Here is a 25,330-nt window from a genome sequence, read left to right on the forward strand (position 1 = left end):
TGATAACTCCAGTCCTGTGGTATTTGAGGTGCTCGAATCAATTATTTGGAAAAGGAACAATTCCCACTGAACACAGGCATGACAATATGCTAGCCTACTTTTGCAAACAAAAAGAAAAGAAAATAAGTCTGTACTTATAGTGTACTTCTTTGATCATTTACACCATTGCATACTTCAATAATGTTCATAATGTACCAAAAACATACAGTTTGTGTTAAATGTTAAAAAGGTTTAACATTTTTATGTAAAGTAAAGCCCTGCTTCATCATACAAGACTGTCGCACATTAACAAGTGAAAATAGCAGATCTACAAGCACACAACGCCTCACATGGGAGGCGTTGTGTGCTTGTAGATTTGGCTATTTTCACTAGTTTAAATCATTTTTAAAATGATAAATACAAAACGAACGGTTTTGGACATACAAGGTTTCCACCCGACAACGACGATATGATCACATAAATCAGTCCTTTGTGTGACAGAGCCGTGTGGAGGAGGGAGAGAACATGAATCATGATGGTATCCAATCAAACTGAAGCCTACTTGAGTGACAGCTCCGTGGTTCCAATTCTTCCCATCACGTCCCATGCATGAGAACAGGCAGAAGAGGGAGGGGCCATGCAAACAGAACAGAGGAATGAAAAAGAAACAAAAAAAGAAGAACAAAAGTGAGAGAAAAGACACTTCATCAATAATAAGTGGTGAATTCAACCATGACAAAACTAATATTCAATAAACGTGCTATTGAACATAATGCAAATAAGCAAACAAATAAGGGGGATAAAATACAAAAACAAACAATACTAAAATGTATAATGATGGTATATGGAACAGCATTTTTATTTATACTGAAGTCATGTACAAACCCAGATGATCTATCACAGGATCAATGAATGAAGCCTGCAGAAGTGCCCTGGAGCAACACAACTCGTTCAGGAGCAAACCGGTGGATGAATGGATAGTGTACCAACCATATGGTTGTAACATCTCTGGTTTAACTCCAGCAGGAGCCGTGTGTTTCATGTCTTTCACCTCTCTGCCCTCGGCTTGCTGTATCTAGTCACTGCCTTTTCTGCCTTTATTATTTCTTTCTTTTTATAGTTTTTAATCTTTTAACTTGTTTGTTTTTTCCTTCAATGAAGTTGTTTTTATTTAGTTGCTGTAAAGTAACTAACAGACTTAGCTAATCTATTAGCTAAGTCTGTGTGTGTGTCTGTGTTTACGTCATCCATTGGGAAAACCCTTGAAAAAACACAGTGTGACGTCATCCAAAGGGAAAACCGTTGAAATAACACAAAGTGACGTCATCAACGGGGTGATGGCATCACCATAATCAACATCATACGGACCGGGCCATACATAAATTAGTCAAATCTATGTACAGTATGTCTGTGTGTGTGTGTCTGTGTTTATGCCCATAGCCAATCACGGGCTACGGGCCCGTAGCCAATCAGAGAAGGGAAAGGGGTGACGTCATAATATCGAGGCATTTATAAGGGGCACGAGAGGGCCGTCTATGCCCCCAGCGAATCAGATGGGCATAAACGGGCATATGTCCAAAAACCTTGAGGATTGGTGGATTGGTGAGCTAAGATTCACATAACATTTCAGCCAACTAGACTATAAATGGGCCATGATTGGTCAAGTTTCACGTGACATCATAATATCTTAATATGAAACGGGCGGAGCGGGCACAAACCTCTAGTTCGTCCAAAGTTTGCTGTATTCCTAGGGTCACATTGGCCAAGCTCTGCTCACTTCACACTAGGTGTGATTTTTTAATTTTCCAGTTGCTGTTGGTAGTGATGGCTTTCAATTCCCACCTGATGTTGTGTGGGAGTTCAGACTGCTCCAGACTGTACTGAATAACTGCTAGCTTGCATTATGTCTTCAGGTTAGGACTCAAGTCTATCCATGTCATCTTTATGTGTGAAGTAATCTTTGTATACCCTAAGGAGCATGATACGATCTCCCACAATGAAACAGTGCATGAAATGCATTGGACCCGGTGGTCCTTTCCCCATGGGCTCAACCTTTTTCCAGGAGAAGGTCTTTGAGTTAAATTTCCACAGACCAATGAAGGTCTGACGGTAGCGTCCTTGTGGACGTAGCTGTGCAGAAGGCGCACTCAGCCAGCTGTTGGTCTCAGTGACAAACACTCTGATGATGTTTCCCTGGTGCCCTACGCTCCTGAATACAAACATCTTTGTCCCGATGACGGTGGCAGAGTGACTTGATGAAGCAGGTGGTGCAGTGCCTCTGGTGTTAATTAAAGACCAGATCATTGTGGTGGTGTCCAACTTGGAGATGTCATTAGTGCATTCAGTCTGGGTCCATCCTCTATGTATAAACATGACCTTCCCCAAGACACAGGCTGAGTGGTGGTCCCTCCCCTCTGGAACAGTCCCTAAAACCCTGGGTTTGTACCATCCGTGGGTGTCAACATCAAACGCAAAAAGGACATTGCAGCACTCCCTTTCATTGTAGTTATATCCTCCCCAGATGTAGATGGTGTATTCTAACAGCACAGCTGTGAGGTAATGTGTGGGAACCTCTCTTCCAATTGGCACCGCCAGCAACCTCCTCCAGCGCAAGGACACTGTGTTGAAGACATTCACAACAAACTGAGGCAGTAGTAAAAGGCGTACACCTTGTGCCCCACTGTAACAGCAGAATGAGTGTACGTTGTTGGCCAGTTTTTATCCAGACACGCAATCCAGGGGAGCATTTCCTCCCAGCGTAGTTTAAGCTTTGCTCTGTAAGCATCCTACGCGACAGCAGATTGAGCATCCCGCCAAGGCTGTCAATAAAGAACACCACCAGCAGTGGACACCATCTCCCATGTACATCCTGCACTGGGACAGCAAGTTGATGATGCTCAGCAATGTGCACCAGTTGGAGGAGCATTTGACTATGGTGGTTGGAGATGAAGCTCAAACCGCTTGGTGTGCCACCATCCACAAAGGGGAAAGACAAAGGCCTGCAGAGAGATAATCGCCCAAAAAACTGCAGGGCTGGTGTTGTGCTGTACAGGTTGTCAACATGGTATTCAACACCGCTGCATCAAACACAGGCCATCTCACAGCAGCCTATATTGCCATCCAGCTCTCACTTGGTGTAGACCACTGCTCTGGTCCGGGTGCCGGCATAGCATTGGTGAGGTGCTCCTCAGCCACATCTTCACTTGCCTCGCGCTCACCAGAGGCTGTTTAGGTGTGACGTGTCTACAGGACAACTGGAGCTTGCTGCCACACAACTACAGTGGCCCATTGGCCTGCTACATTACTGTCAACGCTGAACAACCGTGCACTAGACAAAAGGCCACGGAGGCACCACAATCGTTATGGTAATTTGCCTATTATATCATGATATATCTTGAGTGCCAGAGGAAATTCTAAACCTATAGTTGGCATTTGAGGAAAGGTCATGAGGGTCAACAAAATCAATATGGGCCATCCTCTGGGGAGCAGGAAGGTGCACAGCAGATTCCATGGCAATCAAGCTAATCTAAGATAATGTTGTAGGATGGACGGACCGACTGACATTGCTATCGTTAGAGCCACATTGGTAGCGGGGCAAAAAGAATGTTTGTACACATATGATAAACATTTCCAACGTGGCACAACAGCAGGGGCGTAACAGGGCCCCAGAGTCATTTGGGACCCACCCCTGCTGTCGGTAAAATAATACTGTATTCAGAGATGCAAAGGCATCAAATGCAAAGACAAAATATTGGCGGAGCCCGGTGGCTGCTGCTTCTATTTCCAGTAGTACGATTTCTAAATAAGCGACTGCACAACATTTATTCTGAAGGGAATTCCATGACTTCATAGTGATTTCAGATGACAGCATGCCGGTGTTTTTCACCTTCTCCTGATCTCTGCCTTGTAATGTGATTTGTCTGACCTCAAGGCCCTCTTGACCCCATCAGCGATTAGGCTGCTGAAACGTTGAAAGACTAGAATGGAGGAAAGTGCTGCACCCGCACCTACTGCTCACATGGATGCTGATGATGACTGCCCACAAGCAAGTATTTTAAGCGTGACCACAGCATTTCACAGTGCCTTGTGTGTGCATTGGAACCAGACCGCCTGCCCCCCCCCCCAAACACGTGCACACATAGACATCAAAGGGGGCTTGAGCCCCTGCCCTTGTATCCGTCTGTAAAAAGTGCCCCCTCCAGACCATGAATGCAGTTTTTACTATGGCGAAAGAAATGCAAATGCCCTCTTTCCATGCCATACCTGAAGGCAGCATTCAAAAGAATTGCCTTATCCAAACTCTCCTGACATTGAATGCAACATCTTATGTTAAAAGAATTGCCCTCTCTGTGTAGAAATCCATGCCATTATGCCACATCTCCAGTATTGACTTGATTATATGCTCAGTTCAGTATGGTATCAACGATACCAGCGTTGTAAGCTTGGAAGTCTGCTATTTTCGATATTTTCACCAAAAGGCCCTTTTAGAAATGTCAGCCCCTGCCTCTCTAACATTCTCTGCACGTCCCTGCCCCCCCCCCCCCCCCCCCATCCCCCCCCGCCCCACCACCACCACCACCACCACCACCCACCCCATCCCTAAGAGCTAACATACACTCTGCTGCCTCTGACTGACACATTGGGACATTAAAAGCAATGACAGCATTTTACACGCACATGCTCTGCCCCAGAAACACATCAGTTGTTACGCACACGCACGCACACACGCACACGTGCACGCACAGGCACACACATGTGCAGACACACTATGATCCATACTGTAGATGTAACGAACACTGGCAAGCAGAGTCCAGGGGCTACATTTAGTGTGTGTGTGTGTGTGTGTGTGTGTGTGTGTGTGTGTGTGTGTGTGTGTGTGTGTGTGTGTGTGTGTGTGTGTGTGTGTGTGTGTGCGCGGGTGTGTGGGTGGGTGGGTGTGTGTGGGTGGTTGTGTGTGCATACGTATTTGTGTTTGACATTCGTTTCAATGTATGAATAGTAGAAGCCAGCTCCCTTCAGGCAGAATGATGGCATCTCAGAGATGGAGGTGAATTTCAACCAGATGCAAGTACAAGTGGTGTTGGTTGTGGGCTTAGTGTCTGAATTTACAGTATATGTCATGAAACAATGCATGCTAATCCTTTGAGTTAACAGTAAACATGAAACAACATTTATAACTAAACCAGCTTATCCTAAGTGTAGTTTGTATTACTGTAAAATAATAGTATAGTGACAGACAGTATTATGTATATTAATAAAAGTATTGTGTAAAACAGAGAACACAGGCTACTGCCACAGAGTAGAGTCTATAGATAAGCAATCATTGGCTGGACTATCATGAAACCTGATCAAAATTATCAGTACAATTGCAGAGTTAGTGGAGATAAGCACTCTACTAGTTTGTCAAGGAATTTATTTCCCTGAATAATTATTCAAATACATGCAGCACCTCAATTTAAAGAGTGACAACATGGCCATGTAAAATATTTGCCTTAAAGTGATGTTGAACTTTTGGTATAACCTTGGATTGTGTATGGCTCCATCCACCCGTTTTTGCCCCTCAGACAGCATTCCCTCCCAGCTCCTTATTGAGGTTGTTGGTGCGGCTGGCCCAACTGTTCTACTGCTGATCACATGTCTCACCTCAGGATGTGTGCCTGCTGCCTTAAAACACGCACTTGTACATCCACTACTCAAAAAGAAAACCTCCCTCATGAGAAATTTCAACCAGGTTTAAAACCAGGCCAAAGAAACGGCTCTTCCGAAGGTTTTTAATGATTTCATTTTAACAACTGACTCCGGCAACCCCGCTGTCCCGGTGCTACCCTGCTGCTCCTTGATTTAATGGCTCGAGTACCATGTCACAATATATCACACAATATCTCTTTTCACTGCCGATGATATTCAGCTATACCTCCCCCTCATAGCCAAATCCAATAACTCATTTCAACCACTACTTGACTTGACTGCTTAAACGACATAAAAACCTGGATACGAAATTAACTTTTTAAATCTCAATGAAAACAAAACCAAAATAATTATTTTTGATTAACACCTGGCCCCATCCTACAATACTCTGGGCACCCTAACTCCAACATCGGCCAAAAACCTTGGCATAAACCTTGACAGCACTTTCAAGTTTGAAGAACAAATCAGTTCTGTTGTCAATACCAGCTTTTTTCAACTCCGACTCCTTGCCAAGGACAAGACATATCTTCTCCCCAAAACAGATCACAATCCATACTTTCATTTTCATCAAGACTTGACTACTATAATTCCCTATATACCGGCAACACTCGTCACTTAGACGACTGCAATTGGTCCAGAATGCTGCTGCTCGCCTGCTTACTGTCACTATAAACCGTGAAAAAATATCCCGTCTTGGCCTCACTTCACTTCACTGACTCCCTGTTAATTTTAGGATTGATTTTAAGGTTCTCTTTTAGTCTTATTTGCTTTCAAATCTTTAAATGGGCTGGCCCCTCAGTATCTCTCTGAGCTCTTGGAACCCTACACCCCAGCCAGAGCTCTGAGTCCTCTGACAAATCTGCTGATTGCGACCGTCAGGTCGCACTTACTATCAAAACCACCACAAAGTGTAACTCCGTCCCTCCGTCTGTCTGTCACACCTCACACGTCACACTCTTAACCTGCTCATATCTCCGCAACCGTTGCCCCGATCCATGCCAAATTTTGCACACACGTTCCTTGCCTGCCAAACTACAACCTCCAAGGACCCCCGGAGCTCCAGGGACCCCCAGGTCCCTGGGGGACCCCCAGATGTAAAAAATGACCAAATGTGCAAAAATGACCAAATGACCACCCCAACGGGGCTGCTCACGGGGAATTCCCGGGGACCACCCACTCCTGGTGCTCCAGAACGGATGCAAAAGTGGTGGCGCCCCCAGTGGAGGACCCCCTCCACTGCAGCTCACATAAAATGCCGTAACTCGGGCTAGGAGCGTCCGGGAGAGCCGGGGCCGGTACCTATTCGTCCGCCAAGGCAACGCGGAGACCCCACCCCTCATTTCTCACATGCCCCTCTTCTAGCGCCACCATGAGGCCGATTGTTGCAAAACACATTTTTGGACACTGCTCCTACAGATTTTGCCCTAAAATCACACAAATCGGTACACACTATGTCTACACGTCCCCCTACACCCAGGAACCAATGCCACTTACAGCCCTCTTTGTGTATACATGTCACCTGACGGTCGCTTATCTCCCGATTAGGGAGTCTTACTGGTAAGTTACTAGTGGTGGAGCTCAGCATGTAAACCAGGGGCATTTGTGGCTGCAGGTCACAGGCTCTGAAACAGCCTGCCCCATTATTGCGACCGTAGGTCGCATTTACTACCAAAACCTCCACAGGCTGTCCGTCAGTGAGTGAGTCCGTGAGTCACACGTCACACGTCACACTTTTGCCCTGCTCATATCTCCACAACCGTTGCCCCCATCCATGCCAAATTTTGCAGACACACTCCTTACCTGCCAAACTACAACCTCCAAGGACCCCCGGAGCTCCAGGGACCCCCAGGTCCCTGGGGGACCCCCAGGTGTAAACAAATGTCCGTCCGTGAGTCAGACGTCACACGTCACACTTTTGCCCTGCTCATATCTCCACAACCGTTGGCCCCATCCATGCCAACTTTTGCACACACACTCCTTACCTGCCAAACTACAACCTCCAAGGACCCCCGGAGCTCCAGGGACCCCCAGGTCCCTGGGGGACCCCCAGGTGTAAAAAATGACCAAATGTGCAAAAATGACCAAATGACCACCCCAACGGGGCTGCTCACGGGGGAATTCCTGGGGACCAGCCACTCCTGGTGCTCCAGAACGGATGCAAAAGTGGTGGCGCCCCCAGTGGAGGACCCCCTCCACTGCAGCTCACATAAAATGCCGTAACTCGGGCTAGGAGCGTCCGGGAGAGCCGGGGCCGGTACCTATTCGTCCGCCAAGGCAACGCGGAGACCCCACCCCTCATTTCTCACATGGCCCTCTTCTAGCGCCACCTTCAGGCCGATTTTTAAAACACATTTTTGGACACTGCTCCTACAGTTTTTGCCCTCAAATCACGCAAATCGCTACACAGTATGTCTACACTCATCCCATCAACATGAATCTGTCCCATATAGCGCCACCTTCAGGCCGATTTTTAAAAACACATTTTTGGACACTGCTCCTACAGATTTTGCCCTAAAATCACGAAAATCACTACACAGTATGTCTACACTCATGTCATCAACATGGATCAGGAACATTTTGGAAAAACACATTTTTGCCCTATTTGTGGAGATATTAGGGAGTCTTACTGGTATTAGATCTGCTCAGTCCATCAATGTTTTTAAGTCTTTGCTCAAGACTTACTTATTTTCTCTGTCTGGAAGAATCGGACAGATCCATCTTGACCACAAGACCATAGAGATAATGTGTATCAATTTACGTGATGTCTTGACAAAATCTGTAGGAGTAATATAAAACAATCGGCCTCCTGGTGGTGCTATAATAGGGCAATGTCAACAAACAAAGAGTTGCATTTGTTCCTCAAATACAAAATTGTTTTACTATTTTGAAAAACATTTTTAAATATTTCAAATAGCTGATCTACAAGCTCACAACATGTCGATGTAGATTGGCTATTTGAAGTACTTTTTAAATGTTTTTCAAAATAGTAAAACAAGGCAAAGAAGTTTAGCGATAAGGGGTAAGGCATGGTCGAAAATATAGCTCAATAAGTCTTATGTATATACTGTATAAGTCTTATATACATAAACGTATAAGAGAGTGATACTTTTTTTATTGAATAGTGAGAGAGAGCTCCATAATATAATGAGGCAAATGTTTGCCAAGATGTGCCTTTTATGACAGTCTATTGTCATAGGAGTTGTGGAGAGAGAACAACTTTGAAAATATGTTTGTTATATTATCGCAGGCATTTTGGATCAACTATAAGTTCAGCATCTTATTTTGCAACCTTAAAGTCTGGATTTCCACAGAACGGATTGTTCTGATTGTTCTGTTTAGAGTATGTCTGTTATTCTACACACAGCGTGGGATTTTTGTGTGTTTGAGATGTCACATTTTGAAACTGTATGAGTGTCAATATTTGACATTGCACTCTCTCCTAAACGTACAAGAACTGGAAAGCCAGAAAAGGAAGAAGACAACAGTGCAGGCAGGGAAGCTGGGATTCAGAACAGGAACAGTTTTTTGACAGAGAGTACGGCAGAGAGACTTTCAATGTTGGCTTTGGGTATATCTATTCACTGATCCTTAATCTTGATGTATTTTTACGACATCAGCTCTAAATGTTGTGACCTGTTCTGTTGCACTGTAGTGGTGGTTAGGAAGACAAAGTTATGGGATAGAATTTGTTTCAAAGGCTAGTACAAAAGGTTCATGGGCATGACTAGTACAACAGTTTCCCTCAGAACAATGTAGTTTACAACATCAGGACTGACATATGTTTAAAGAAATTGTCCAGAAATGGACTGGATTTATCTGTAATAGAGGTCTAATAATAAATGACCAAAATATGTCAGAGATAGACTGAGTTTTCCCACTGACTACACCGTGGTAGAAAAACAATTTCTTTAACAAAAAATAGTTAAAAAGAAGATTCTCCACTAACCTCATCTACGTTCTCAAAAGCATTGATGACATCATAGGGCAGGCACGACAGCAGGTCAATGACGAACCAGGTCTTCAGGTAGTTCATTCGAATCAACTTGGGGTCTGAGATCACTTCGCCTGCGGGTCCCACAAACGTGGTGTGGAAGTTTAACACGATGTCCACCAGGAAGATGACATCCACAATGCTGTCCACCACCAGCCATGTCACATTGTTCTGCTTGGTCTTAAAGGAGACATTGTAGGGCACCATGATGGCTGTGTAGAAGGTGAGGATGAGAATAACCCAGTCCCAGGTGGTCTTGAACAGGCAGTAGTGGAGGATGATGTGGGGGGGCGTCTTGGGGGTCTCCTGCTTGTACTGGGGTAGAATGTCAGAGCCGAGCTGTAGTACCTGCCAAGAAGAGAGCATTCCAGCTAATAAATTAAGTCATCAGACATACAGAGGCGAAAAATACCTGGGGGACAGGCACTGGGCCTGGACCTGGACCCTTGGGCCTCTGTCTCATCTGCTCAAGAATATCCATCCTGTTTTGGGTAGCCTAAATTACTAGCCCACTGGCATACCATGACAAAACTAGAGTTCCGGATCCAAACATACATAGTTTCTATTGAAGGACATACATTTCAAAAGCTGATTATTATCCGTTTTGGCCATTCTCTGTGTGCCTATAATTTCAATGATGCATTTTGCAGGCAAGCACCAGCCCCACCACTATTTCATCAACCTGATATTGTCTAAGTCAAGATTACTTTTCCATGAACTCTACAAAAAAAGGACTACAAAACGGGAAGTAAGGGTTTTAGTTTAAAAAGAGATTTTACTTAAGTGATATCACTAGAGTAAACTTTCTGATAGATACAGAAAACTGTACAGAATGACATACGACTGCTAATGGAATGTTGACCCTACAACAATACTACAGCATAAAGATAATGTTGATAGTGAAAGCGTTCCTTTAAATATCTGGGAGCATGAAAAGCAGTGTGGTGCGTTTTTCGTCATCATTCAGAATCAGAAAGTAACTCAACAACATAGTACCTCAGCTAAGCGGGAGTGCTTGTGGACATTCTCTCCCTTGTGAACTGTGGGCTGCAGCTGTTGTAACACACCTCTGCTGCTAGTTAGGGCACGAGTCAGACGAGCAAACTTTCCCCAACCTGGGGACAAACATATCAGGAACAATGTTTCAACTCACAAGATGAGAGGATTTCATGATATCAGAGATTATCTGTTAGGGTGCGGTCACACCAAAGTTTAATTCTACCTATGTGGACAGATTCTGCCAATGCTTCTCAATGGGAACAGAGTGTATTTTTGCAGAAATCCACGAATGGCAAGAAACCACTGCATTCCCATTGAAAAGCATTGGCAGAATCCGCCCTCATACGTAGAATTAAACGTCAGTGTGACTGTACCCTTAGACATGTATATTCTATTCATAGATGCAATCACAAAATTCTAAAAATCTACAGATATAAACTTACCTTTATTTTTTATTTGACAGTATATTCATTGAGTAGTTATTCAATGACTGCACAGTTCGCACAGTTGTGAAAATGTAAAAATGTAAGCTTCTGCCATAAGATTTGTAGCAACTTCACTCACCCTCAATGGATTAAGGGGAAGAGAAAGCTGTTGTTTGAAAACAAGCCACCTCTTCCCCTGGGTCCCCAATCCCTTTTCTATATCAAAAAGGTTATACACACAGGTGTGTATAAAGGTGTTTCTCATGTTATCATGTTATGTGAATTAGTGGATAGTTTAAATACATTATAGACTACTATATGTATATTTTGCATGGGTGGATACAGATTGCATTTATGGCCATTCAGCTCAAGGGCAGTTAGAAGTACTCAATCAGCTGTAATGTAGTAGTGGGAAGCATGGGTGTGGGAGCAGATTTTTAGGTGCCAAACGGTTCAACAAATCTGGCAAGAGTTCAGGAGGGGAGCACTGAGTCTTAAAGCTGCCCTATGTAACTGTCCTCTTCTACCCTGGATTTTATCCCGGTTTCCTACTCAAGTGCTAACATTTTTACTATTGAGCTAATGGAGCCTGCCTGCTTGCTCAGGCAGGGGTTGACACTAAGGTCTCAGAGGCACTTGCCCGTCGGGCAAGTACAGGTCATGTTCTACTTGCCCTCAGGTCATGGCCACTTGCCCTCATAATCGTAAAATTGCACATTTTTTATTACCGTTCATTTGAACTTATTTGTTACCTTCTACTTGCTGTGATGTTGCTAGTTTTTCAATGTAAATGGGTTCCAGGACCCACATGTGGTCATTCAAATGGTTCCCAGAAAATTAGATGGTTCCCCAATAAAATGTTTTTAAGTGTTGTGAGCTTGTAGATCGTCTATTTTCCCTCATTATTATATTATTTGGCTAATGATTGTATAGTTTGTTGATTACTTTTTATGAGGTAATGGGCTTTTTTCTTTTCTTTCTTGAGGTATTAAAAAGGGTTTAAGTCCTTAAATTATGACTTCACGGTCATCTAGGGAGGGGGGACCCTCCCAAAATCATTTGGGGACCTCTCTGGGGGTCTCGGCCCACAGATTGACGACATTATCTTCCCCGTGGGAAGACTGAAGAGGATGTTGTAGAATGTAGATGGAAGTGGAGCAGAGATTGTTGTTTTGCACTAGTGTTTACTTTTTTACAAACAGTGATTATCTTTGAATGATTTATAGACTACTTGTGTCACAACATGAATAATGATCTGAAAATAATGCGTCGCGTGTCGGAGCGATCGTGTGCGACTAGCTTTGTTGCGTCGGTCGCTGCAAGCAGAAAGACGGGCGGCATGCCGCGATTGCCGTGGCAGACATTCTCTGGAGAGAAGGAGATTGATCCTGCAAACGGATTCACATTGATGTTTTTGCGCAAATGAAACCCGCTGATTTACGTATAACTAGTTTGGCCTGGGTGCAGCTCATCATGTCTTCAGCTGCATAACATGAGCTGGTAGATCAGCTATTTTCAACAGAGCTTGCGCGTGTGTGTGGGGAGGGAGGGACTTGGAGAGAGAGAGAGGGAGACGGACGCTAGTCCTGTTCAAGAATATATAAAGAAGACAGATATCTCGTTTCTGTTTCTGTTTCTCAAAATGCGCCGGTAGCAAACTTCACCTGCCTGACCTTTTGTTTTACTTGCCCCGGGCAAGCCGGCAGGCGTTAGCGTCAACCCCTGTCAGGGGATAAATTGAATATTGATAATCAGGTAAAAATGTGTCAGATCCAGTGTCTAGGTGAGACATGACCTTTGACACGATCTAAATGTCTCAATGGAGCAGGGAGTCCAAATACAACCACCCCAATTGTATAAGTTATTTTGTATTAACATACTCTACCATACAGATTGGCCAAATTCCATTTTATTCATTAAAAGAAAAGTTACAAAGTACCGCTTTAACTGTTATTAAACTGAACTGGCTTTTCACAACATGCTTTAGAAAGGAGGGGGGAAACACGGATGTGCAAATATTGGTTGTATTGTATTATTGTCTCACAATGCAAAATGTGACTTTAAAACACATCTGACAGGAGAAACCAGACAGGTTTAATTTATTGATGCCAACCTTTGGTAGAGTCATCCTCAATGGGCTGTTTGAAGGCTGTGATGTCACTGAACTGGCAAAGAAATAGAACAACCTTCTCTTGTTCATTGCGAATGGGAGCAATTTTTACAAAGAACCAAACAGGTGTCCCTGAAAAAAAAAGGGGGGGGGGGGGGGGGATTGATCCTCATTTAATTACTTTTCAGTCAATGGTGTTAACCAGAAATCCATATTGTACAGCAAAAGTGTAATGTTGCAACTTTACTTAGTCTTTCAGAACCTGATACATTTCTAGTAACACCTGCTGGTAGAAAAAGGTTATATGCTGCATGTGGAAATAAATACATGGTGTGATTCTCAACCAATTAGTAGTTCTACAGAGCTAGATATGTTCTGGGCTGCCTTTGAACTCTGCTGTACATTACAGAGGCCAGGAATACATTTGCATAGTAAGAGATTGGGAAAAAAACACATTTATCTCTCCACTTGACGATGCTACTTACTGTTCTTCTTGTACATTAGTATTTCAAATGAATTCATCTCATAGTTCTCAAACGTTAGTCGCACTTTCTCACTTGTGTCCTTGTCTGTGAGCTCCCCATACATGAAACTGGAAAACACGAGGGAAAATCACATTTTGAATATTTAACAGCCATTGGCATAATGAGAAAAGCTGACATTCAGACATCTTTGCACAACATTGCAAAAACACATTTTCTGAAGGTGAAATAATGATTTATATTTTGTTCTATTTTGTGCTGTTTCAGTATGTCCAGAGTATATCTTTTCAAATTTCCATTTAGTGCATCTTAAACACAAAAAAATGCCAACAATCTGTGATACATGCACAACTAAATATTATACAATTTTGCGTTATTCACTATATACAGTACTTTAAATTGACTGTGTCGGGGAGTGATGAACAATCTCCTTGTGCAAATCTCCACTGTCGAATTAGGCTATATGAAATTACATTTCAATTTGATTAATCATGGTTGAAAATAAATCATGACTGCGTAAAAAGATAGAAAGGTTTCTGAACGCCTTAATTGGCTTTATGCAAAAGAACCTCACAAAAATGAATTAAAGCCGAAGAGAGGGTCAAGCAGCAATGAGCAATCATTTAACCACACAGCACTGACATTCATCTCACTTTGCTAGTTAATGCCATCCTTGGTACAGTTGGTAGCACCATGTTCCAGCTTGATCTAAATATAAGTGGCATTATATGAAATCCAAAGGGAAGGGTCATTTTAATTAGACTATATCTGAATCTAAATAGCCTATTCAGAAGTGGTTGATCCAAAATCACTGAGAAAGGCTTGCTGGAAACATTCAGGACTACATTGTCACAGCTTTGCTTTCAACTACAGATATAAGTGTGACTGCACAGAGGCTTGAAGCAACACATCCATTTAACATTTCAGTGGCCTTGTAGTTACTGCCCTGAGAGTGGAAGGTCAAGGGTTCAATCCCCGGCCGAGTCATAGCAAAGAATACAAAAATGTTTCCTCGTGCCTCCGTGCTTGGCACTCAGCATCAAGGGTTGGATTGGGGGTAAGTCCTGCGACATACTAGCCAGCAGGGCAACCAGACTATAGTACTTGTCTGACTTTATTTCCTTAACCATCCATCTTTCCATCTTTCTAGATAAACTTTATTTTGCCACGCTAATCCTTCCCACTGTTTTGGTGGCACGCACTCGGACCATATGTCAAATCGACCGGCTTCATCGGGACACACAGACTGAGGTGCATTGGCTCTGGAATCGTTGGTTCCCAAGGCTATCTACTGCGTGTATGCAAAGTTAAAGACACCATTCTTTTTTTTTTTTCTGGTTGAAAAGGTGCCCAGTACTCCCCACATCACTACCTTGATGTCTGGGTGGGAAAAGGCGACTGACTGACAGCTGCACTAACAATTGCTGGAAAATTACCTGCGACAAACATCGGGTGAGCAGCTCACCAAATGCTTGTCGCAGGTCAAACAAACATTAAACAAAGATGATGATGAACCCAGGCATCCCTATAGGCATCAGGGCATGCCATAAACATTCTGTGAAAATGTTGCAATTGGAGGGAAAAAAGCAGAGGACCGAATACAAAGGGGTCACCGGTCAACTAAGTACAGTAAGACGCTTAAGGGCGAAAAGCGACCTCGTCTTGGCCATCTGTCTTGGTCATATAGACTGTAGAAAAATATGGACGAAGCGAAGCCATTGGTTTCTATGCAGCGCAAATGGCCCTTTCTACCCCTTGGAATGGGTGTCGCCATCACAGAATTGTAAAAGCATCAGAGATGCTATTGGCTGCCAACGGTCACGTGCAACGCAGGGATACATGGGAGAATGTGGTCGGAGCCTCCCGAAATACAGCACACGAAGAAGAACACAGCCGGCTGGTATCAGTTTAGTTGGCCAAACCCCCCGCAACTTTATCATTTATTTTAAAATACATTGGACCACATTTTGACGAATATGATGGTGATTGAAAGGCATTGTTTAACTAGCGATAGGAACCATACAGTATTCATGAAAATGTTAATTAAGGTTAGAAAACGAAAGGGGAAAATGAATGGGATCCAATGGTGGGAAATTCTTTTTGCGATCGGCGGGGGGGGGGGGGGGGGGGGGGGGGGGGGGGGGACAGCGCAACTAGCGGCCAATCATAGGAAGTTTTAGTTCCGTATTGGAGTCATTTTAAATCGGCAGAACTATGCCCCCGGGGTCATATATGGATTCTGTTAGTGTGGTTCTCCAGGGCATCATCTGGGATACAATCCCTTTTTTGCCCATATATGGAGATCCCTAACAGAATCCCTTTTATGCCCATTTATGGAGATCCCTGCTCTGAGTATCTGACATCACTATGATGTCACCTTTTTATCCCCATATATGGAGATCCCTGCTCTGAGTATCTGACATCACTGTGATGTCACCTGTGATGTCACAGTGATGTGTCAGGGGAACCACAGTGTCAGGCGTTACCTGTCCGGACGACCAGAGAGACACGGACAAGCTGTGACGGTTCAAGTGGTTAAAGGCTGTACGTGAGCTGACAACTCAATTAGTCACAAGTGTTGCACATTTCTCACATCTAATATTGATGTAAAGTCATATTGTGTAATATTCATTTAAGTATAATTTTTGGCAACACCAGGTGTCCTCTGGTCTGATTTGCAGAATTCAGTTCCACTCCAAAACAAATGCTGCAGGGTCCTAGCGCCAAGGAAATTTTGGAACGTAACCAGATTGTACATTTCCCTTACATTGTCGGTGCATTTTGGTGTAAGTGTTGGGGGCAGACTTGTGTGACTAAAAGTATTGTTTAGAGAAATGTACTATCACAGTATGACTTTAATATACAGCTATCTTGGGTTTTGACCTGAAATATCACCTTGCCTACCTGCATGTGCTGCTTTTCTGCATGACTTCAGCCCTGTGGTACCCCGACAACTTGCAGAAACCATCATTGCTGTAGACAATGGGCCAGTCCACTATCTGTGCATTTCCAAGGACAAAGTTGGTGTCTGTTTAAAATGAAATGGGAAAGAAAAGGCTGAATACTTGAAGGTGTTAGAAAAAGAAACTGTGTTAGAAAAAAAACCTGACAAATAATTAAGCTACTGTACTTGCATCAACATAGAAAGACAAATGACAATTGCATTTGATCTCAAACAAAACCCCAACCCTAACAATCTGGGCTAAATGCAATGGAATAACAATTGTTCAATCAATGACAACACTTAATATGCTGTAATATATGTCTTTAGAAATGCCTAATTGAACATTACCATTAACCTCAATGACTTGTAAATGTGAGCAAAAAAGTTTGATAATGTATGGTTGTGGTGAAGTTCTGAATGCCGCGGCACACACTAGCAAGTGTTCTGATTACATTATGCTGAATAATGAAATGAAAGACGAGAGGATAGTACAAATCAAAAACAAATGGGGAAAAATACATTCAACATGAATACACCTTGCATTTGTGGCAGTCCCTAGACACAAATAACACAAATAACGAACAAACACCAAACACAGGCTAATTCAATTCAACATTTTACATATAAATCAGTCACAAGACATAACCCACGTGCCGATGCCAGTATCCAAAGGGGACCTAATCCACATGTCTGGGAAATGCAAAAAGTTAAATCACTAACCAACTATCTAAAAGAAATATCTTTAAAAGAAATGAACTAATGATCCACACACAGCTATCTTGAGTGATGTCGAAATGTTGACAAATTCAGTTGGGCCTGAAAAGAAACGTATTTTATTAGCCATGCCGGCAGCAAAAAAATGTTTCTATGTCATTGGAGACCCCTCCTCCTCTTACTGTATCCCTGAAAAAGCAACTCTCTGTCGATGGTGCAGCGACCGAGAATGCCCCCTTGCCGGCTTGCCACCAAAAAACACGGTCAATTTTGTCCGTTGGAGCACCCAACCAAGCTGCAGTGGAGGCACCATGGAGGAATCAAACCCCAGTCACCACTATGGTGGGCTGGTACTTTACCCTTGCATCATCCGGACACCGCGTGAAATCCCTTGTTAAGGTCTTTAACATTGAAAATGGATAATTTGTTGTATGCTGGTTTTGCAATCATTCGAACTTGTCATAACATCCCAGTTTAAATTGAATGTGAACATATGCTCTTTCATAGATTATCAGCATTTTTACAGATACATCAATTCTCGTCTTAACATTTTATTTGTATAGCCTATTTAAGGATATGAAGATATAAGTCAACATGTATTGAAGCTGAAATAATGTAAAATACTATAATCATATACTTACTCTTAAAAGCTTAAATGTTCCTTACTGTTACTAAGCTAATTCTAGTGTCATAGATTAATAATTTCTTGGACCTAAGAATGGTCAACCTCTTATATGATCCTGCAAACTGTGGTTTTATGGAGATGATGGGCCCATTTTGATGAGTTTCATTGCTTCTACTAATTTCACCATATGTGACAAAACATAATAACACAAACATAAACATGATTATCCTGCGTACAATACAGACTGCATAATATCGCACTTAAGGCCTGTCCATAGTATCTTCGAAATGTTCGGTGAGTTGCGATTTCCGACGTACACATTTCTGATTCTCTGTAAGGCTTTTCAGAACTTGCTCACGAGTGACGTCATTTTGTAGTCGAACCGGACCTTTTGAATGAAAAGTGCGGTTTTGGTCAAAGTATGGATCAGGCCTTTACAGTTATATGTGTAAGATGTTATAGCTAAGGTAGTTAAGCCTCACAGATTGTTTATATTGTTCATTTCAAATGAATATTTCCACTTCTGAAACAGATAAACTATGGATGATAAAATAAAATAAAATGTGAATAATATTTGTAAACAATTATTAAATGATAACTTTTACAATTTGAAGATAAATTATTGATGCAAAGATTCAATCTTTCTGACCGCCTCATAGGGAAAGAAACAGGGTGGAACGTGAAAATAAATCAAAAACAAACATTTACACAAGACACAATTTCCAAGACAGGTATGGACACACACACACACACACACACACACACACACACACACACACACACACACACACACACACGCACACGCACGCACGCACGCACACACACACGCACGCACATACACACACCCACGCGCAACTGATCAACATCTCTATGATCACATCACAATAAAACACATGACTCACCTGACAAGTAAGCACATACTATTGACACAGAATGACAGAGGATGATAGTTCCATTCCAATGTGTTAGTTTACAATGGTCATGTGCATGTAAATGTGTGTAAACAAGGATAAGTTATTTTGGTAGAAGCACTATGAATGTTAATTTACTATTGCGTGGCAACACATACAATTATGGTCTAAAATATCAAACAAATGTGTGCCTTGTAAATTAACAACATTTGGTATAGAACATTTTAGGATACACTACAATACACTACAAAGAAAGGGATATTAGAGAGGGGGAAACATAGGCAACACTACAATCTATATGTATTATAGTACCTGTCTGTCTATGTGACAGTGTCCAAACTGAAACATTGAAAAGAAAAGTTAATAAATAACAGAGAGAAACATCATTGTTCGCTAAATAAAGGATCTGAAGTGACCACCAAGATGGTAATATTATAATACTCTCAAACAAGTGTTACGATGCTGCCTCTCTCTGACCTGAACTGGATAGCTCCTGTTTACAATGTGGACACACATTGGCCAGCAATAAACTATTTGTCACAGCGAGGCTCTGACCTGAAGTGTGTTAGGAAAACGTATGTACAGTATGAGACAGACATCAAAAGTGTCCTGGCTAAGACAGGCAGCAGAGGTAAAACAAACAATATGACAATTTAAAAATGAAGAAAATCATAAAATATCATCAGCATTAATCACAATATCAGGGGGCCAAACATCAAACAGAGGCAATATGAATCAAAACAACTACAGTCAGATGGATTTAGGATTACTTTAAATGCATCCAGTGAGACCAGCTCCCAAAGATGCAGATAATTTTGCATCTGATTCCAAGCACAGTGAGCAGCATACTTAAATTTTTCTAATAAAGTTGTTGTTTTTCTCTGCCACACACACACACTTACACATACTGTAAAGCGACTTTGAGTATTTAGAAAAGCGCTATATAAATTCCAGCTATTATTATTATTATTATTATTAAATGCCCCTTTACCAAATGCAGTAGAGGCTTTAGGGACAGATAGTGACTATATCATCGGAGTGAAAAGAAAAACTTCCCATACATGTGTAACGTATTATATGTAGATCCATAGGTAAGATGGAAGCAGAGAAAAATAGCCATATAAGAATTTGCCAACAGTTAGACACAGCATACAAAGACCACTATTAGGGGACAAATCTATCATTTAGGTTTAGCAAATATTGACTCAATTATTCAAATATGGTCAAAAATGGGGGAAAGGAAATAAATATAAGAAACCCCCCATTTACAGAATATTGGTGCATGTTTATACATGGCCAACTAAAATGTATATCCAGTGTATTTAGGGGAATAGTCTTGATCAGGGCCTTTACATGTGCTCTAGGTCATTTTGTTAGACATTTACTTGGCATTGTTTTCTAGGGTGACTTAAATTAATGAGCTAGTTGGCGTGTTCACTGTTCAGTGTCTAGCTCAAGCACACTTTGACACGAAAGTAGTTGATACTTGGACACACATTGGCTGTTGATGGAATAAGATTTCTGAGACCATTTGGTTACAAACTCCCAAGCTACCATGAGAGCCACCTTATTTACACATCAGAAACAAGAACTAGTCTAGGCTCATGCCCCTAGGGCCTGTATAGATTCAAAGGATTGCTTTGCTTTACATCACAACAACAATAGAGAACCTCGATGGAAATAACAAAATTGACATGTAATTTAAGTTATTCCTTTTATCTTAGGAAAGCTAAGTATTGACTTGCAAATTAAAGAACCCATTAATCTAAAAGCTAGAGGTAAGAGAGACATGGATGTAATAGTCTATTCCATCATATTGTGAATGGAGCTCTTCCAGGCAGATGTATACTAACATTACTCATGTTGGTGAAATAAATAAATACATAAATGTAAAAAAGAAATCTAGACAACAATTATTTTATATAATGTTATTATTCTATTTTGTTCACTATTCCACACTGAACTGCCAAAGGTCATTTCAATAACAACATAAATTGGATTTCAGAATTGATGTGGTTTACATCTCAAAGATCCAAACACCCAGAGGTGTCATGGATAAGGGAAACTAACTGAGGGACAATAAAACTAAATTATTTCTTTCCCGGCACCAAATATGAAAGTAATGGTCTGGATAGGGCTGAAACAATTATGAAATTATACTTGATGATTAATTGTTGCCAAATTATAGCTCCAACAGGAGGCCGCTTTTTGCAAAACAAATTATTTTCATATTACACCTACACATTTTGTCCATCACGTAAATCGATACATCTATAAGTCAAGTGATCAAGACGGATCCGTCCGATTTTGCATATTCCATCCTGATTGGCGGATTCTGAACATTGCTGGCCCACAATAACCTAACTGACCTGGTGGAGACCTGTGCTCCAAGGAGCACTTTTTCTATAGTTTGTATCACTTTTCCGCTCCAACTGCATGAACAGTAACATGTCAATATGCATATTGTCTTATACTGGACTCAGGGGCGTCACTGAGTGCCACGTTGCGAGCTTGTAGATCTGCTATTTTTGAAAAGTTGTAAAAATGTATTTTTTAAGCGAACATTTGTAACTCAAATTTTGCTTCTGGGCGGGTCCCTGGAACTAAATATTTTGAGATGGGGGTCCGTGGCCAAATACATATCATTTTGGGGGGTCCTTCACACGAAAAGGTTTGAGCACCACTGACATAGAAACATCGTTTTTTTCAAAAAACCTTAGAAGGATTTGAAATATTCAAAGACTTGCACACCTTTTAAACATTTTTCAAAAATAGCAGATCTACAAGCTCTATGAGCTTGTATATCTGCTATTTGTCAATAGTTAAAGCACAAAATAATGCGTAATAATGCGTTACCAGTTCCCCCCATATGAAGAACATTCATGGGGGGCCCACAGTGAATCCTTGTACCCATGCAGGGCCCAGAATTTGGTGCGACACCCCTGCTTATACTGGACTCAAGGACAGTGAAAATGACCCACCATGTTCATAACTGGGTGCCATTCTTTTTGGAACAAGTTGTGTAATAATAATGATCTTATTAGAGATACAACAGGGGCTCTCACTCCATCTCACTCTCACAGCACTCTCCTGTCCTTCCTTTCCTGCTGTTTTGACAGAAATGTAAACAGCAGGAAAGGGAAGACAGGAGAGTGGTGTGATGGAGTTAGAGTGCCCCTGTTTTATCTCTATTAAGCTTATTATGACACATCTTGTTCCAAAAATGTTACCTACCATATTTAATAATATGGAAATGCCATAAAATAATATTACATAACATTAGTCTGTAAAACGTCATAATTACAAACTCAAAATCCAGCTATCCAGTCATTTCAATTTGGGTTTAAAATATATTTTTTAGATAAAACACGTGATATTCTCAACCACGGAATATGCCAAAATGATTTCAAGTATTCTCAATAATTACAGAAATTAGAAGCTATTGTGTGAGTGAAAATGCGAGCGACATATGAGGTTTCAAATGTTTTAAACATACACACTCTTGTTAAAACTGCACATTGAACTTAAGTTGCAGGACAAGATACATTGGACAAAGGACATAATAGCCTAGTCCTCAACTTTGCCAAAAATAAAAATACAGCTCTTACAGTGTGTTGCAATGTCTTGTCTTTTCTTGCTCCCTCCCTTAAATGGAGAAGAGGTGTTGGGCTCTTAGTTATGGACAACTAAAGGGTGACTATTGTTAGAGGCCAATCATTAAGAGGAGGTACAGTATTAGGTGGATAGGCACACATTTCTGTTCTATCAGAATCAAAAGTTACTATATAGCAGATGAATATAAAACACATTTTCTATTGTGAATTTGTGATTTATGCAAATATGTTATCTCATAAAATATGCACTGAACAACATCGACGTAGAGATTAAGTCATAACCTTTGGGTTTGTTTTATTGAGATGATCGGTAACTAAATGTTTGGTATCCTAATCTAATGTTTCATCAAAAAAGTGTTGCTGTATTTTCTTTAATTATGTTAAAATACACGTAACCCATGTTAATAAACATGATTTCCCCTATGTATTAATACCAGGTAAAATGAAAATGACTATATTTTTGTAGTACGTATAATTGTGGCTTCACTTATGAGATCAGATGAGTTTGTGTGCTTATATATTATGTTATAATTTTGCAATTCATACAACAGTGTTATTTAACAGCATTTATATGTTTATATAAATGTATAGGCTACAAAGCCAGTTATTTGCCTGCAGTATAGCCTATAGACTACCTGCAGGTCTTAAATAGTTGATCGTTCAAAGTCAGGGTTCTACATTTATAGGCTATTGTCTGAATTCCAACACAAGCAGAGAATTATGAAAAAAGTCTGTTGTACCTAGTTTAGAGAGACCCAGGGAGCATAATATGGAAACAATCGTTTAAAAACAGATCAGTTGTGTCTGAGTTTGCATTATGATATGGGGTTCAATTCCCACCGAGGCATCGTAGGCTACTGTAAATGCAGCCTATGCACTATCAGGATATGAGAGAACGCCTGCACACAATGCACTGACTGATGCTTAGACTTTTCCTCCATTCACCCGAAAATCCCATGCAGCCTACATTTTCCAGCTGTATTAGGCCTACACAATACGAAAAATGATTCTGAATCCAATATTTGGGTGGTAGGCAGACTGAGGACTGAGGAACAACCCATAAACATAAACACTGGAAAAAACTTCACCAAGGGGCAGGTGGCGCCCCTCAGATCACAATTCTGCCCAATTTCAACTCCGATGATTAATTGTTTCCATCAGGCTAGACAGACGTCTGAAAAATAGACTGGCTGCTGCTGTCAATTCCTTATAAAACAAAATCAAGTTTATTGTAGAGAACTCCATCTAGTCCGACCGCCTGACAAAAATAAAATATAATAATTAAAATAATAACAATATCCGATTTACCAAGCTCACAATGCGTCTCTCTGCTGTTATTTTTTTCTCTAAGTTTATTGTACAGAACTCCATCTGATCCTTACCGTTCGACCGCCTGACAATATTCTCCAGAAAAGTGTTCTGAGGGGCCACAAGTCCTCTGCGACCCCCTGCCATCCTGTCGCTTCACTCAGTGCTGATCCGTGGGTGCATGGAGCTGATGAGTGCATGGAGGATGATCTTGTAGGGGCGTAGCAGCGCTCCAGACGCCTCTCTTCATGGTCTCCCCTCTTCTGAGACGTGATGCGGGTAGTCTGGCAGGGCTGTGTGCTGCTGGGATGGACCCTGTGCTCTACGGTGCTGTAGCATCCCCTGCGCATCCCTGCCAAGGAAAACAACGCGTGAGCGCACCGGCGTTGCCAGATTGTGAGAGACATAAGCGACCAGTTCTATGAAAACAAGCCCAAAAGGAAGCGACTAATAGGCCTACTCACCTAAACCCTACCCTACTACTGTACACACGATCAGCTATTTGAAAAAGCAAAAAAAAAAAAAAAAGCTCATAATAGAGATGCTATTTTCCTAAATAAAATGTGGAATTTGTTTTTTTTTTATGTATAGGTCTATATTCTAACAACACGACTCTCTGGGGCTCCCTGGCACAAAATGTTTTCAGATGGGGGTAGGAGTCGGACAACAACTACATATTAAATGGGTAGTTCACGCCACGGCCCCAAAATGAATTGTTTTCTACTCATAGTCAGCGGTAACAAATTTGTTCGACCGCTCGGCCGTTCACGGCCAGGAGGGGGAAAAGACTTGTATTCCACCCCATTTACTTTACAGTAAAATAAGGCCAAAGTCGCTTATAATAAGCGGACATGGCAACACTTGAGCGCACATCAGCATTGGAGTTTCAAAGGAAGGAGGGGCCGTGGGACCAGATTCTGACAGTTAACTATGGTATACAATGCTTAGGGTTCCATCTGGTGGACATGCTACAACACTACACTTTATTAACCCTAACCTTTACTCAAGTAATAATGTGTGAAGTGAATGCATCCAATTAAATCACAAATTAATCACCCAGCCCGGCCAGCCCACCGAGACAGGCTAAAGACAACATCATCATGTTCTCATTTATCCCACGGGCAAAAAATCATTCAGGAGAGTCAGTCACTATCACACAGACACAGACACTAGGGATTTTTCAGCCAACAAACGGGTGCTGTGTGAGCCAACCATAGTTATAAAAGGCGCTAAACACACGCGGCCATCGATCACGACCGGACTCACAACTCACACACGTCCCGGTCCCACAGCAACGTACCGCACGCATACGGGTGTATGTATGGTGTACTGAAGAAAGATGGGACAGAATTGCGGAAAGTCTACTGGGCAGCTGGCAAGGAAACTGTATGCACGAGGACATCTTTGAGGACTGCGACATATGGATAATGTATTTCTCCCAATGCAAGAATGCATGAAATGATCTATAAAAGGGGTGAGGGTCAATCAGCATTTGATAGTTTATAGACTGATAATTGTCTCTCTTGTTCTCATTTGTGGG

The 25,330-nt window shown here is 41.8% G+C and overlaps 1 protein-coding gene across 1 annotated transcript in view; it reads right to left on the bottom strand.

Annotated features, from left to right (window-relative positions):
* The window catches only part of kcnh1a (potassium voltage-gated channel, subfamily H (eag-related), member 1a), a gene marked incomplete at both ends in the record, with an annotated part of 60,106 nt that extends 36,169 nt beyond the window's left edge, over nt 1-23,937 (bottom strand). The window contains 8 exons of the mRNA XM_080740678.1: nt 542-568; nt 9,614-10,006; nt 10,655-10,773; nt 13,196-13,324; nt 13,678-13,784; nt 16,579-16,702; nt 19,181-19,207; nt 23,865-23,937. Of these exons, the coding sequence (XP_080596804.1) occupies nt 542-568; nt 9,614-10,006; nt 10,655-10,773; nt 13,196-13,324; nt 13,678-13,784; nt 16,579-16,702; nt 19,181-19,207; nt 23,865-23,937 (999 nt within the window). The remainder of the gene's footprint in view (nt 1-541; nt 569-9,613; nt 10,007-10,654; nt 10,774-13,195; nt 13,325-13,677; nt 13,785-16,578; nt 16,703-19,180; nt 19,208-23,864) is intronic.
* Nucleotides 23,938-25,330: the final 1,393 nt, after the last annotated feature.

The sequence above is a fragment of the Nannobrachium achirus genome, assembly GCF_963921795.1.
Source record: "Nannobrachium achirus genome assembly, chromosome: 13".
NCBI classification, from domain to species: domain Eukaryota; kingdom Metazoa; phylum Chordata; class Actinopteri; order Myctophiformes; family Myctophidae; genus Nannobrachium; species Nannobrachium achirus.